Source organism: Symphalangus syndactylus, chromosome 1, assembly GCF_028878055.3.
Source record: "Symphalangus syndactylus isolate Jambi chromosome 1, NHGRI_mSymSyn1-v2.1_pri, whole genome shotgun sequence".
Classification (NCBI taxonomy): Eukaryota; Metazoa; Chordata; class Mammalia; order Primates; family Hylobatidae; genus Symphalangus; species Symphalangus syndactylus.
In genome coordinates this window covers 151,582,362-151,596,661 of record NC_072423.2, presented here as the reverse complement: position 1 = coordinate 151,596,661, position 14,300 = coordinate 151,582,362, and the positions used below count along the sequence as shown (strand labels likewise).

Here is a 14,300-nt window from a genome sequence, read left to right as displayed (position 1 = left end):
TTCTTTTTTTAAAACACAGCAAATAGATTTTTATTTATTCCTGTTAAAATGTATGATGTAATATCCTTTAATCACATGAAGCTAGTTAGTGACAAAGCTACGACTCATATCCAAGTGTCTGTATGTGGAATCCACACCCTTAACCACCTCTCTGCCCGGAAATAACTCTGTGCCTGGAGCTAACACTTCACATTAAACCGACTACCCGTAAGTGTACCGACCATAGCCAGAAGAAAATCCAAATTGTCTCAGTACGGGCTACAGATGTCTTTGGAGCAGCAGCCAGAAGACCATGGTATGTAAGAGCTATCTTATAAAGCTACTAAAACGTTAATGGGAGAGTTGCTAAGAAACTGATATATAGGATATCTTTAAATTACTGTAATTTTGCTGTCTTGTAATAAGTTGTTTTGCCTTTTCTTTTTTTGTAAACCTTTTCCTGATACAATGTTGTTAGTACGATTGCAGCTGTTGGCATTGTTGCACATCTGTGATTTTGTAAAAAAATATTCACCTGGGTTTCTGGATGGAACTTCAACTAAGAGAACGCAACACTTTTATAGAGAAATCTGGGCCCTTGGCACCATAGACATTTCTGACATAAAAATAACTTATTATGTTTCGGTAAGACCAAAATGAGGAAATCACACTGCCTCAGCCAAACCACAGCTCTGGCTTGTGCTCATGGATTTGTGGAGGAGGCATTGCAGAGGGGATCGAAGAATAACTAGACTTAGTAGAAACTCTACCAGAATACCAAATATGGTGGGAGATCAATCGCAAGTATATGGATGGAATGACACACCAATTCTAGTTGAAATGTGGAACTTGTGAAAGTTCATGATAGTGTAATTTTCAGAGTGTCCATGCGACCCCCATAGGATAAGAAAGCAAACATCAGAACACAGCCCAAAAGATCGGTGTCCTTTGAGTTGATGACTTTTCTTTTGTGTCAACAGTATAACCTAAGAGAGTGCTATGTGCTCCCATTTTTGTAGTACTTGGGTATAGTGTGTGTGTGTGTGTGTGTGTGTGTGTGTGTAGACAGGGTCTCACTTTGTTGCCCAGGCTGATCTTTTATCTTGATTTTCTGGGATCAAGCAGTCTCCTGCCTTAGCTTCCCAAAATGCTGGGATTATAAGTGGGAGCCCCTGTACCCAGCCAGGATATTATTTTTGTGAAAACACGTATGAAAATAAGATACTACATAACTGTGATCAACAATAGTTTAGAGATAGGGTTTATGAAGAAGCCTGAATTATCAGATAAGGAAAGAATTAAACCTAATGTTTCTTTGCTTTAAATTCCCATTATGTGCAAAATGATGGATATGTATTCCCAGCCCCTATCTTTGTCACAAAGGAAGTTGTGAGGGGAAAGCTATCAATAGTGGCTGTGAGTTCATGTTAACACTTTATGGATGCCACGTAAGAGAACGGATCTAACATTCAAAGAGTGCTTATAAAACACCTAGGCTTTTAATCCTCATGACAGTGCTAAACTAAAGTCAAAATCTTAGGCTGAGACAGCTGAAGCATACCTCTCAAGATTAGCCAACTAGTAATCATCAGAGATGCGAGTTTCAAGCCCAGGTGTGTTTGACCTCAAGCTTTGCTCTTCCCACTGTGATATAGTGCATTCCTCATGGAATTGTGTTTAGCCACAGAAGATTAGGTAATGGCATGCGTCCTTTCATGTTTGGAGCTCAACATTCGTGTGTATAAACCCAAACTTCATAAGTACTTAATGTTAAGTACTTTTCCTACTTTTTGCTGGAGGGGAAGAAAGCAATTTCCAGTTGATTGAATGCATTTCCAGACATGGTTTTCCAGTAGTTTCAGGCAATTTAGTTTTTTTTTTTTTTTTTTTTTTTGAGACAGAGTGTTGCTCTGCCACCTAGGCTGGAGTGCAGTGGCACGATCTTGGCTCACTGCAACCTCTGCCTCCTGGGTTGAAGCCATTCTCCTGCCTTAGCCTCCCCAGTAGCTGGGATTACAGGCGCGCACCACCACGCCCAGTTAATTTTTGTATTTTTAGTAGAGATGGGTTTTCATCATGTTGGCCAGGCTGGTCTCGAACTGCTGACCTTGTGATCCACCCGCCTCGGCCTCCCAAAGTGTTGGGATTACAGGCATGACCACCATGCCTGGCCGGCAATTTAGTTTTTAAAAATCTCTATCCAGCAGAGACTTCCTTATTTTACTGTTATTATTTTTTGTTGTTGTACTGATAGACACAACAGATGCATTTTGAATAAGTCTGAACATCACTACTTTCTATGAGTAACTGGGCATTGGGGACCAGATGAGATATTTCTTATGCCTCCCATTGCAGGAGGCCATTATTTAGGGGACACATGGTGTGTTACGGACATCTAACGTATCATGTTGGTCCACCCCCACTTCTCAATGCTTCTCTGCTCTACATGAAGAAGTTAAGATTAAAAAACAGAAGCATGAAGAAGAATGTTGTGGACTGATTTTAGTTGCACTGATGTGAGTTTTCCTATCCAGCTACACCTTTTGTCAGGTGTCTACTGTGAACAATGGCAGAATTTCATCAGACAGCTGGATAATGTTAAGAATTATAATCTGTAACCCCAGATTAGATGAAAATAAATGCCACTTGTAATACTAATTATGTTCCTGACCTTATTGTATTTAGTCACTAACCCCAAATAAACTCATCTATTTACTTAAGTGGGAATATTAACATCACATACTTAACAATGAACACATGAAACAATTTATCACCTGGTTTAATATTCTGCCTGACTTATCTAAATCTTGTTTCTCTTAGGTCATAGAATTTCCATGTGTCCACTCTATTGGAATAATGCTGTTTGTGTATACTTCTACAATGCCTGCTTTACTATTGAACAGTAGGTGTGAAATGGAGTCCTCAATGGGATTATCTCATTCATGGATACATCTTTTGATAGCAGAAAAACAAAAGTATACATAGGTAGGGGAAAGACAGAAAAAGCAGTTGCTGAAAAATAGCATCTGATGGTGAGTAATGGACAACAATCAGGTTTTGTTTGGTTTTGTTGTCGTTTTTGTGACAGGGTCTCCGCCCTCTGTCACCTAGGGTGGAGTGCAGCGGTGTGACCTCGGCTCACTGCAACCTCTGCCTCTCGGGCTCAAGAGATCCTCCCAACACAGACTCCTGAGTAGCTGGGACTACAGGCCTGTGCCACTTTGCCCAGCTAATTGTGTATTTTTTGTAGAGATGGAGTTTCGCCGTGGTGGCCAGGCTGGTCTTGAACTCCTGGGCTCAAGTGATCCGCCGGCCTCGGCCTCCCAAAGTGCTAGGATTACAGGCATGAGCCACCGTGACCAGCCTAACAATCAGGTTTTTATCTGTTTGGGATGTGGGAGAGGCTAAGCTAAACCAGAATTCAAAAGAAAGGAATATATTCATAATTAGTTAAACTTAGGGTGAAAAATACAATTTCAGAGAGAGCAGAATAGGAAAAAAAAATCATAATTTTAATAATTCACTTATTGCACTATTGTTATTTCAATTTTACAGAGAAAAACAGGCACAGAGTGATGAAATAGCTAGTTCATATATACACAACAAATGGCAGAGCTGGAATGCCAATCCTAGCAATCTGAACCAGCATTTAGAAACGAGGAATTAAAGCACATAGGGTGAGAAAAATTATAGGGAAGGGACAAGAGCTCAAGGGGACACCTGGAAAAGAGATACTATAATTTTAAAAATTTCCAACGGGCTAATTATAGTTGTGTTTTACTGGCAGAGCGCTTTGTCTATGTTAGCTCTTTTAACCCCGCTAATAATTCTGTGAGGTTGGTACTATAAGTTCCATTTTTCAGACAAGGAGGCTCAATAGATGATAATGGACACATTCTCTGCTTGCTCCGAGCTGCATCTCAACAGCTGGCTCTGGAGCAAGCAAAGGGAGATAGAGGGAAACAGAGCAGAGCAGGGCAAGGCAAGCCGACTGAAAGTGAGAAATACAGGAAATGTTTCCCATCTAGGCAGAAGCTGGTTCCAGCATTCAAATCTTTCTAGCCGGCCCGCCAGCACGTCACAAAGCCCGCCTCTCAGTGACAAAGCCCCGCCCTGTTCCTTTGGCTGTTCTCTGAGCTCCCCATACTTCCCTCCTTCCCTTTGGCCCCTCCTACCCCGCCTAGAATCATTTCCTGTGCGCTGGATGCTGATTGGTCCGACGTTCGGAAGTGAGGGCGGGCGGTGGGGGCCGTTGCCGCAGTGACAGTGCTAGGGGAGTCCGAAGATGGCGGCGTCGCGTCGCTCTCAGCATCATCACCACCATCATCAACAACAGCTCCAGCCCGCCCCAGGGGCTTCAGCGCCGCCGCCGCCACCTCCTCCCCCACTCAGCCCTGGCTTGGCCCCGGGGACCACCCCAGCCTCTCCCACGGCCAGCGGCCTGGCCCCCTTCGCCTCCCCGCGGCACGGCCTAGCGCTGCCTGAGGGGGATGGCAGTCGGGATCCGCCCGACAGGCCCCGATCCCCGGACCCGGTTGACGGTACCAGCTGTTGCAGTACCACCAGCACAATCTGTACCGTCGCCGCCGCTCCCGTGGTCACAGCGGTTTCTACTTCATCTGCCGTTGGGGTCGCTCCCAACCCAGCCGGCAGTGGCAGTAACAATTCACCGTCGTCCTCTTCTTCCCCGACTTCTTCCTCATCTTCCTCTCCATCCTCCCCTGGATCGAGCTTGGCGGAGAGCCCCGAGGCGGCTGGAGTTAGCAGCACAGCACCACTGGGGCCTGGGGCAGCAGGACCTGGGACAGGGGTCCCAGCAGTGAGCGGGGCCCTACGGGAACTGCTGGAGGCCTGTCGCAATGGGGACGTGTCCCGGGTAAAGAGGCTGGTGGACGCGGCAAACGTAAATGCAAAGGACATGGCAGGCCGGAAGTCTTCTCCCCTGCACTTCGCTGCAGGTCAGAGACTTTTGAATTGTTTATTAAGGGTTTTGGGTTTGGGTGCAGGGTCCGGTTAGGACAAGAAAACAGGTTATTGTGATGGGACAAAGTGGGGGCGTGGTTATGGTTCTTCAACACCTCACCAGAAGACTAGAGGTTCCTTTCTTTTGGTGGTGCCTGGGTGATGGGGGCGTGGTGGGGCGGGGGGGGGATAAGTGAATCCAGGGAATTCTTCAGTGGTTGCACCGTACTCATTACAAAGTTCACTGTAGTTGGTAGTCTGCATATGGATAGATTTACACTTTAGTTTTTGGTGTGCAGGAATAAAGTTAGATTTGGACAGCTTTAGAGTAGTTTTGTCATTTGTGTGCTAGTTTATTTTGTTTTTACAAAGGTATGTCCCTTGAGGACAGTCCAGACCAAAAGAGGTTTAATACAACCCAACACATGTTTGAGGATCTATTGTAGCCTTAGTAACCCAATGAAAGACATAAATGAAGTTTTTGAAAGTTTCCCTTCTTTTAAAGGACTTTGCGGTCTAGACGGGGAGACCAAAATATGCCAGTGTGAAACAACTGGAGAAGAATATTTGGATGCATTATATGATGATGGAAGAAATACAGGGTTTGATGTTGTGGCCAGTATTATTTGTTGTCTAGCAGACCGTTTACCTTGTGTCAGTTGCCTCAGTTTTCTCATGGGCAAAAATCATAAAATGATGTTGTGCGAACATTTGGTGAGAAGTATGTGGCACAAAGTTCTCCCTCAAAAAGTGTGAATTTCTTAAGCTCTGGACCCCACACTTGCCTTTTTTTTTTTTTTTTTTTGCAAATAGTTGATGATTTTCTCTCAGAGACACCTAATAATATGTTTATAAAATAAAGAGAACTGTAAAATAAAAACAAAGGACCATAATCTCACACTGCCTGCATACCTATTGTTGATATTTTAAAAATATAGGTAATAATGTTTTATACATTAGAAACATTATATTGGAAATACATATATTGTACGTTATACAATTCAAATAGGAAAGAAAAATACAAAATGAAAGGCATCATACACAATCATCAAAGATAACACACCAAAGAGAACTTCTGTTAAGTTTCTCCTATATTTCTAATACATATATATATATATATATATCACTTCTTCAGTTTGTTCTGTTAATAGTAAGACATGTGTTGACCCACTGTAGTATTTATTTTTACCACACTTGGGAGATATGATTAACCATTTTACAGGTGACAAAAATGAGGCATGTTTCGATCGCTTAAATAAGTCCAAATTCAGTCAGGAAATAGTAGAAATTGAGTTTGAATTCAGGCAGTTTGATTTTAGAGCTTGTGAAATCAAACTTAAACTGTCAGAACCCTGGATTAAGGTCACTTTTCATTTTTGTGAGTAATTGAAGTGTAGAGTTCCCGATTTTTGGGAGAAGTAGTAATGGGGAGGGGCTTATATGCACGAGAGTAGCTTTCACATGATTTTTATTGTAGCCCATGCTTAGAAATACATTTTACATTGTCACGTATGCAACTGAATCAATAGTTTCTGGAAACAATGCTTTCCCTTAATACACGTGTTGTCCTCTGATATTTTATATCTTAGTCTGTTTCATTTTTAGCAAATGCTGCTTGTGATCCATTAATGGGTCATGACCAGTGGTATGAGAAACACTTAAAGGAAATCATTATTAGGTCACAGGATTCATTCTTGTTATACAGACACTACTTATTAGGAATGCAGTGAATTGAATTAAAAACAGACTTTTGTCTATTTGTTTGCTCAAGGGTCTTGCTTGTTTTAGATGAAATAGCGTTTCTTTTTCGTTAGGCTAAATGAAAGGCCTAAGTCTGATTTTATAAATCAACAGAGGTGTCTACTTTTGCATACTTTATTGCAAGTTTGACTATTTTAACAAATTGTTTCACAAATCATGTCATTTCTCACCATCCCACTTTATGAGTAATCACCAATAAATGATAGTTATATTTATGTGTATTAATGTATTTAGGATAAGTCACACACAATAGTGCTTGTTTCTCAAATCACGTGTCTTCTATTTGCCACAATAGTTACTTGTTATTCTGTTTCAGAGTTTTATGTATATCCAGATAAGCTAGAAGATAAACAATAAAACAGTACCGTAATTATGTTGTGGTTATGAGAACCTAACCTTGAATTGGCTTTTTTAGAAAGTTTTTAGCTCACTTGTGGAAAACACAGTAATAAAATTCTCGATGATATGAAAACATAATATCCTGTAGTCAGTTTGCCACACTTCCGTGATTGAATTCATAACATTAAAGTTTTATTAAACTTTAGTCTTATCTTGTATAGGCTGAGAAATGAAAAAAATTATCAGTTGACTGGTTATTATGATAGTAACTGAATTGTCATGGAATAGCTGTTTTAAAGATGAGAAATTGGTAAAATCCCTTGGATGAAAAAATTTAAAAATTACAGTTTATTTGTTCCAGAAATATTTTAGTGTACTTAGATGATCGGGTGTTAAGTACTGACACAATTGTGTAATGGTAAGCAGCCCTTAACCCTTATGGAGCTTGTAGTCTAGTGGGGAAGCAAAAACAACAACAACAACAAAATCCTATAAAGTATCTAGTGTCTAATCTAGAGTGACAGGAAATGTACATTATACTGTCTGTCCCAGTATGTAATCGGAGCTCTTATCCTTGTTTTAGAGCAGTTAAGAAGGGCAGCAGAGAGTTTGAGGTTGTTTTCTGGAAAGAACCTGCTGTGCAGATTTTCTCAAATATTCATATATTTTGACAGTTGGCAGAGTAGATGAGACATTTTTTTTTAAACAAAAATTGAGGCTCTCAACCAGAACATGTACCTGAATGGATGTCACAGTTGTGGGTGCTGTTACACTCAGCTTCCCCATGCTCATGAAATTGATGTTTTAAACCCATATTCAAGGCTTTATACCGAGCGAGGGTGACCATGTTCCAGACGTTTCATTTTTAGTTGTGTCCTTTTTATTCTTAAATGTGACCCATTTTGTAAATAAATTATATGGCCACTCTGAGAAAAAAAAAAAAAAAAAAAAAGGAAGTCTTTCTAGGTAGATTTTTTTAAAGCAGGAATTAAAAGGGTGAGCCCAAGCTAGCCAAGCAAAGGTTGGGAGGGATGGTGTTAACTAATGCTTTTATTTCTATTTAAAAATGACTTTACAGTTCTATAGAATGAAATGAAACACTTTTTTTTCTTTCCAACTTTTAGGTTCAGGGATTACGTGTGCAGGTTTGTTACGTGGGTAAATTTCGAGTCTTGGGGGCTTTAGTGTACAGATTGTTTCATCACCTAGGAAATGAGCATAGTACCAGATAGGTAGTTTTTTGATTTTCAGCCTCCCCGCTACCCTCTACCCTCCACCCTCAAGTAACCCCCAGTGTGGATTCTTCCCTGGTCTGTGTCCATGTGTACTCAAGGTTTAGCTCCCACTTACTTAAGTGAGAACAGGTGGTATTTGGAAATCATTTTTAAAGATCTCAGATGTGGTATGAAACCATATTTAAATCCTTATCACTTTATTTATATTACCTTAAGAATAATCATATTCTTTCCATCAGTAAAATTAGGAATCCTTTGTATCCCATCTTGGATTGTGATAATTTGTTTAGAATATGGTTGAGACTGTGTTAATAATGGAATCATCCTATCTGCAGTTAAGACAAAATCTTGTTTCCATTGTTGATACAGGTTCTCAGAATACTATTTTTGATGCCTTCATAAGATGGCTTTGTAAAGATGAGCCATTCTTTTATTGTTGACTAGAATTTATATGAGACTTTTTCTTCTACACATGTGGTCCTTGACCCTGATTTTCTATTGTTTAAAGTATAGCAGTCAAAAGAGTTTTATAAATAGTACCAATTTAGAGTGATACCTCCTTAGTTTGGTTTCTAGTAGTGACATATTTTTGTTAAAGGACCCATATATTCTGAAGAGGTCTCTTTTTATAGAAAAGTTTAAATGAGGTCTTTTTTTTTTTCAGGCCTTAGTAAAACATTAAATTCTGAGATTTTATAGTATTTACATGAAATTGAAGAAATCTTGAAATGGGCTTCGTGTTAGTTAACATATATGACTTGGATTATGGTAGGTAATGTGAGGTATTTTAAAATAAAAACCAGTTTTCTTTGTTTTTTTTTTTTTTAATTGTATCTACTACAATACATATTTAACAATACAGAGATTTTTCAACTCATTCCTGACTCTTCTCTGGGTTTTTCAGCATGGCCATACTTGTCTTTTTTTTTTTTTTTTCATTTCTCACCTTTGTACAAATGTCATTCCTGTTAATAATAGAAGTCACCATGTACTCTAAATTGTTGCCTATCAGTGGGTAATAAAATGAGTCAGAATGCTTCAGTCTTGGAGTGGGAATTATCTTACATTTTTTGTTGTCTGGCGAGATCCTTGTTATTACTTGTAAGCAAATGCCCTGTCTCAGGATTTAAGAAGGGTCTAATTTAGTAATAGAAGAAAGGGACCTAGTTTCATAAATATCTTCCCAGAGTTAAAATTGTTGATTATAAACTGGATTACCTTTTACTTAGTGTTTTCTTAAAACCTTACAGTTTTCTGAAGATTCCTCTTTAAAAAAAAAGTTTACAGGGAACTTTTAGTTAGAAAGATGTGCAAAGTGTCTGTTTCTTTTACCTCAATGATACTAATCTTTGGAAGCAAATGATTTAAAGAACATATTAGCTATTTTTGAGATGATATGTAAATTTCTTAAAAAATTGGTAACAAGCCAACTGTTCAACAATAGAGAAATGCTTACATAAATTATAATACTGTACAATTTCTATTACATGTGTATTCCTACATATATCTTCTTTTATCCGTCAATCTTCTTTTTATTAAAGCATGTCAGTGTAAATGGTAGGCATCTGTGCACCTTCTCCAAATATGCTAATATGCGTATCATTATCTAAGTTCAGTATTTTTTTAAAGATTTATCTTTTAGTGTGAAATCTGTGCAAATCTTATGTGTACATTCATTGAGTTTTGACAAATGCAGATACCTATGTAACTCAAATTATGACTTTCCTTATAGAAACTTCAGAAAGTTCCCTCATACCCCTTATCTCAATCCTGTCACTACCGCTTTTCCCTCAGGCAACCACCGTTCTGATGTTTTTTCCACTATAGAATAAGAGTTGCCTGTTTTAGAATTTCATATAAATGCAGTCATACAATATTTACTTTCTGTAAGACTTATTTTGCTCAGCATAATGTTTTTGATTTTGTAACATGTATCAGTAGTTCCTTTTTACTGCTGAGTAGATTTCATTATATGAATATGCTGCAGTTTGTATATCCTTTCAATTGATAGACCCTTAAGCTGATTCCTGTTTTGGCTGTTATAAATAAAGCTGCAATGAACATTCTTATAAAATCCTTTTTGTGGACACGGATTTTCTTTCTCCTGGGGAAATACCTAGTATTAGAATCTCTGGGTCTTAGGGTAGGTAAATGTCCAGTTTTATAAGAAACTGCCAACACCTTTTCCCAAAGTATATGTACCATTTTACATTCCGATCAACAATTTTTGATGGTCGCTGTTTGATTTTGCTCTTGTTGCCCAGGCTGGCGTATAATGGTGCGATCTTGGCTCACTGCAACCTCTGCCTCCTCGGTTCAAGCGATTCTCCTGCCTCAGCCTCCTGAGTAGCTGGGATTACAGGCGCCCACCACCACGCCTGGCTATTTTTTTATATTTGTAGTAGAGACAGGGTTTCACCGTGTTAGCCAGGCTGGTCTGGATCTCCTGACCTTGTGATCCAAAAGTCCTGGGCCTTGGCCTCCCAAAGTGCTGCGATCACAGACGTGAGCCACCACGCCGGGCGATTCCATGTTGTTGCCACTTTTAGTCTCTATTTCTTTCTCTCTGTTTGAACCATTCTGAAGTTTTTTAGGTACTTGAATGTAAAGAGTTTCTCACCTCTTGATTTACTGTGCCTTACTCTCTTTGGAACATTTATCCCTATCCTTTTGTCTGGTAAGTTGCTTATTCCTTAGATCTGAGCTCAAAATATCACTTTATTAGGGAAGGTCTCTATCCCAGACTTAGTTAAGTTTTCTTTGTAACCCTATATTGTAATTATTTGTTAGGGTGATTATTAGTGTTAAGTCTTGAGAGAGGATAGATTAATTCATGATATATACACACATGCTCACACACATACTACTGAATTCATTTTTTGTCATGAGTATTTTCAACCAGGATCTTTCTATGTTCGCCTTAGAGATTTTGCATATCTGAGATTAATTTCACTTTTACGTGGAAATAAAGTTAGCTATATATGAAATTAAGTATGAAAGTGTCTTTTCTCATAGTTAAGGTTGACTTCAGAAGGTCAACTGATTCTTTGTTTTTGCTTTTAGCTGATTTGTTTTCTTTCTGGAAGACTATAGCCTTTGTTGTTGTTAGACTTCGCTACAAAGTGTCCATGCTGTTTGGCACTCCATGAATATATTAATATGAACTTTTACTTTTTCCTTTAATTATTAGAAGTCTTGTCATTATTTCTACAATATTTCCTCTCTTCCCATCCTCTCTCTCTCTTATGTTTTCTCTCATTCTCTTCTGTTTCATGTCACAAGTCTTTCCCTAATTCCTAGTTTCGTGGCTATCACTGTAGCAAATACATTTTCTCCATGAAATATAGTAAAACAGAAAACTTTAAAGAACTTTAGAAGATAGACCTGTACGAGAAAGCGAGTAGAATTAGAAAGTCATGTTGAGATGGGGCTGCTGTGCTATATACCCCTCTATAATTTTGAGGCTGCCTCCTGCACATCAGCAAAGATACAGGTGTCATTCAGATTTTTAATAGTGAAATTGTGAACTACTGTGTTTAGTGGACCTTTAGAGATACTCAAAACTGTCTGGAACCACCAGTGTTAAACTAGTGAATGGCAAGTCTGTTGGCCGGGAAAAACCTTTTTTTTTAAACTCATAGCTATTGCATAAATGTGTCATAGCTGAATTTTGTTTCATTGAAAGCAATATTTTCATTGTTAAGAATTTTTGTTTTGCTTTTTATTTTGGATGAAAGTGGATTGATAATACCTAAAATCGGGAAAGTAATGTTTATGTTTTATATATATATACATATATATATATATATATATATATATATATAGCAAGCCATTCTCATATTTTAGATTCTAGTTTTTACTAATGTTTCTTTTTTTTTTTTTTTTTGAGACGTAGTCTCGCTGTTGCCCAGGCTGGAGTGCAGTGGCGCGATCTCGGCTCATTGCAGGCTCCGCCCCCTGGGGTTCATGCCATTCTCTTGCCTCAGCCTCCCATGTAGCTGGGACTACAGGCGCCTGCCACCTCGCCCGGCTAATTTTTTGTATTTTTAGTAGAGATGGGGTTTCATCGTGTTAGCCAGGATGGTCTCGATCTCCTGACCTCGTGATCCGCCCGCCTCGGCCTCCCAAAGTTCTGGGATTACAGGCTTGTGCCACCGCCCCCAGCCAGTTTTTCCTAATGTTTCTAAAGATAAAGATGAACAAGTCACATTTGTCACCAAGTGCCTTTTTATCTTTCCCACCTCAGCTTCTCTGATTTCCTTTATGTCACATATTAAAAGAAAAACCTTAGTGAAATTAAATTTAACAGTTTAATTGAGCAAAGAATGATTTGTGAATCATGCAGCCTCCAGAGCCAGAATAGGTTCAGAGTAATTCCAGGGCTGCCACATGGTCAGATAACAATTATGGATAGAAAAAGGAAGTGATGTGCAGAAGACAAAAGCAAGGTATAGAAAGAGCTTGATTGGTTACAGCTTATTGTTTGCCTTACTTGAACACAGTTTGAACATTTGGCTGCCTTTAGCTGAATCTTTGTGATTGGTGCAAGAGTAGGTAGGTTACATTCAGTTTACATATCCAGTTAGATGTACGTATGAAGAAACCTTTAGGCCTAACCTAAAATATGTAAGGAGGCAACTTGAGGCTAAATTAAATTTAACACATAGATATATATGAGGGAGTTCCATGAGTTATTTTCCTAGGTAACCCCAAACTTAGTTTACAGTTACTTTATCTTTTGGGTGTAATGGGATCTTTTTACACTTAAAAAGCATGGGAGATGTAATATAAATGTTCTCATTTGGTATATAAATGTAGGTTAAAAGATTAATAGTTCAAGTGATGTACAGTGGTTGTAGTTTTGCTGACAGTCCAATTGGGGGAAAATGACTTTAAGATGTGATTTTGCTGCCATAGATAAAAACATCAGTTTAAAATACTCCAAACACCTTAGATTTTTCTCTTTTATTAGATTTCAGAAGTCATAGTTGCCAGTTATATGATTTAATGTTGGCCATTGTTGTTCCGTGGAAGCTTTAATTTTAGGCGGGTTTACAATGCTGAACATAAGTGAATGGGGAATAGATACCAGTGACCTTAAATTTGATATTGAAATATTTTTGAAAGGCCTTAATCAACTCTTTGCTATCAGAATAAGGAAAATTGTTAAGTATATTGGGGTTAGGCTGTGTGTTAGGAATTTGGGTTTCTTCACTGCCAGCACACCACATAGTATATTTTTAAATTGCTTTGAATATGTAATATAATGTCATTGTTTCTCATGAACTGTTTGGGGAAAGAATGTGCTGAAATTTACACATTATATTACTTGATATAGTCGTTGCGGAAAAGCATTTCATCGGGGTACACTTCTTGTTGCTACCTGCTTTGCCTGACCCTTCCTCAACTGGCGCCTCTAAAAATAGAGTTTCTTAAGCTAGAAACCTGAGAGCCAGTCATCTTTGCTTTAAAACCTATCCGTTTTTCTCTTCTTTGACCCAGCTATACTTTCACTGTTTTTTTCCAGTCCACTATCAGTTCTTGCCCAGACTACTGCAGAATTTTTCTTGACTAGTCCCTCTGATTTTGCTCTTTGCTTGTCTGTTTTTCACAAAGCTGACAGGTGATCCTTTTAAGTAGAATCAAGTAATTTCCCTAATAAATGGTTTCCCACATACTTACAATGAAATCCAGTCTTCTTACCCTTGACTTACAAAGTTGTGACAAATACTGTTGGTTATGTACCCCAAATTTATTTTCTTCGAATTCTTCACTAACAGATCTTAGATTTCGTTCAAGGCAGTAGTGTGTCCGGCTATGAAAGACTTGATTTTTTAGCCTTTTTTGTTTTTTTGGTAGGTGGACAGATGACACATATTTGGCCAATGAACTATGTATAAAAGTATCTGGAGATGCCATTTCTTCCTTAATAATAAAAAAGTCAAAAGAGAAAGCTCCCGCTCACCCCCCTCCACCCTTTACTCACTCTCCCTTCTTGTGTGAGAACCTAGATAGGAGGCTTAG

General features: G+C 38.7%; 1 protein-coding gene across 3 annotated transcripts in view; it reads left to right on the top strand.

Annotated features, from left to right (window-relative positions):
* The first annotated feature begins 4,171 nt into the window (after positions 1–4,171).
* Positions 4,172–14,300, top strand: part of TNKS (tankyrase) — a 208,047-nt gene continuing 197,918 nt past the window's right edge. For 2 of the 3 annotated variants that reach the window (XM_055288558.2, XM_055288552.2), the window contains exon 1: positions 4,172–4,937. In XM_055288558.2, coding sequence (XP_055144533.1) covers positions 4,265–4,937 — 673 coding nt within the window. In that variant the 5' untranslated portion in view covers positions 4,172–4,264. The remainder of the gene's footprint in view (positions 4,938–14,300) is intronic. The other variant, XM_055288544.2, reaches the window with a different exon arrangement.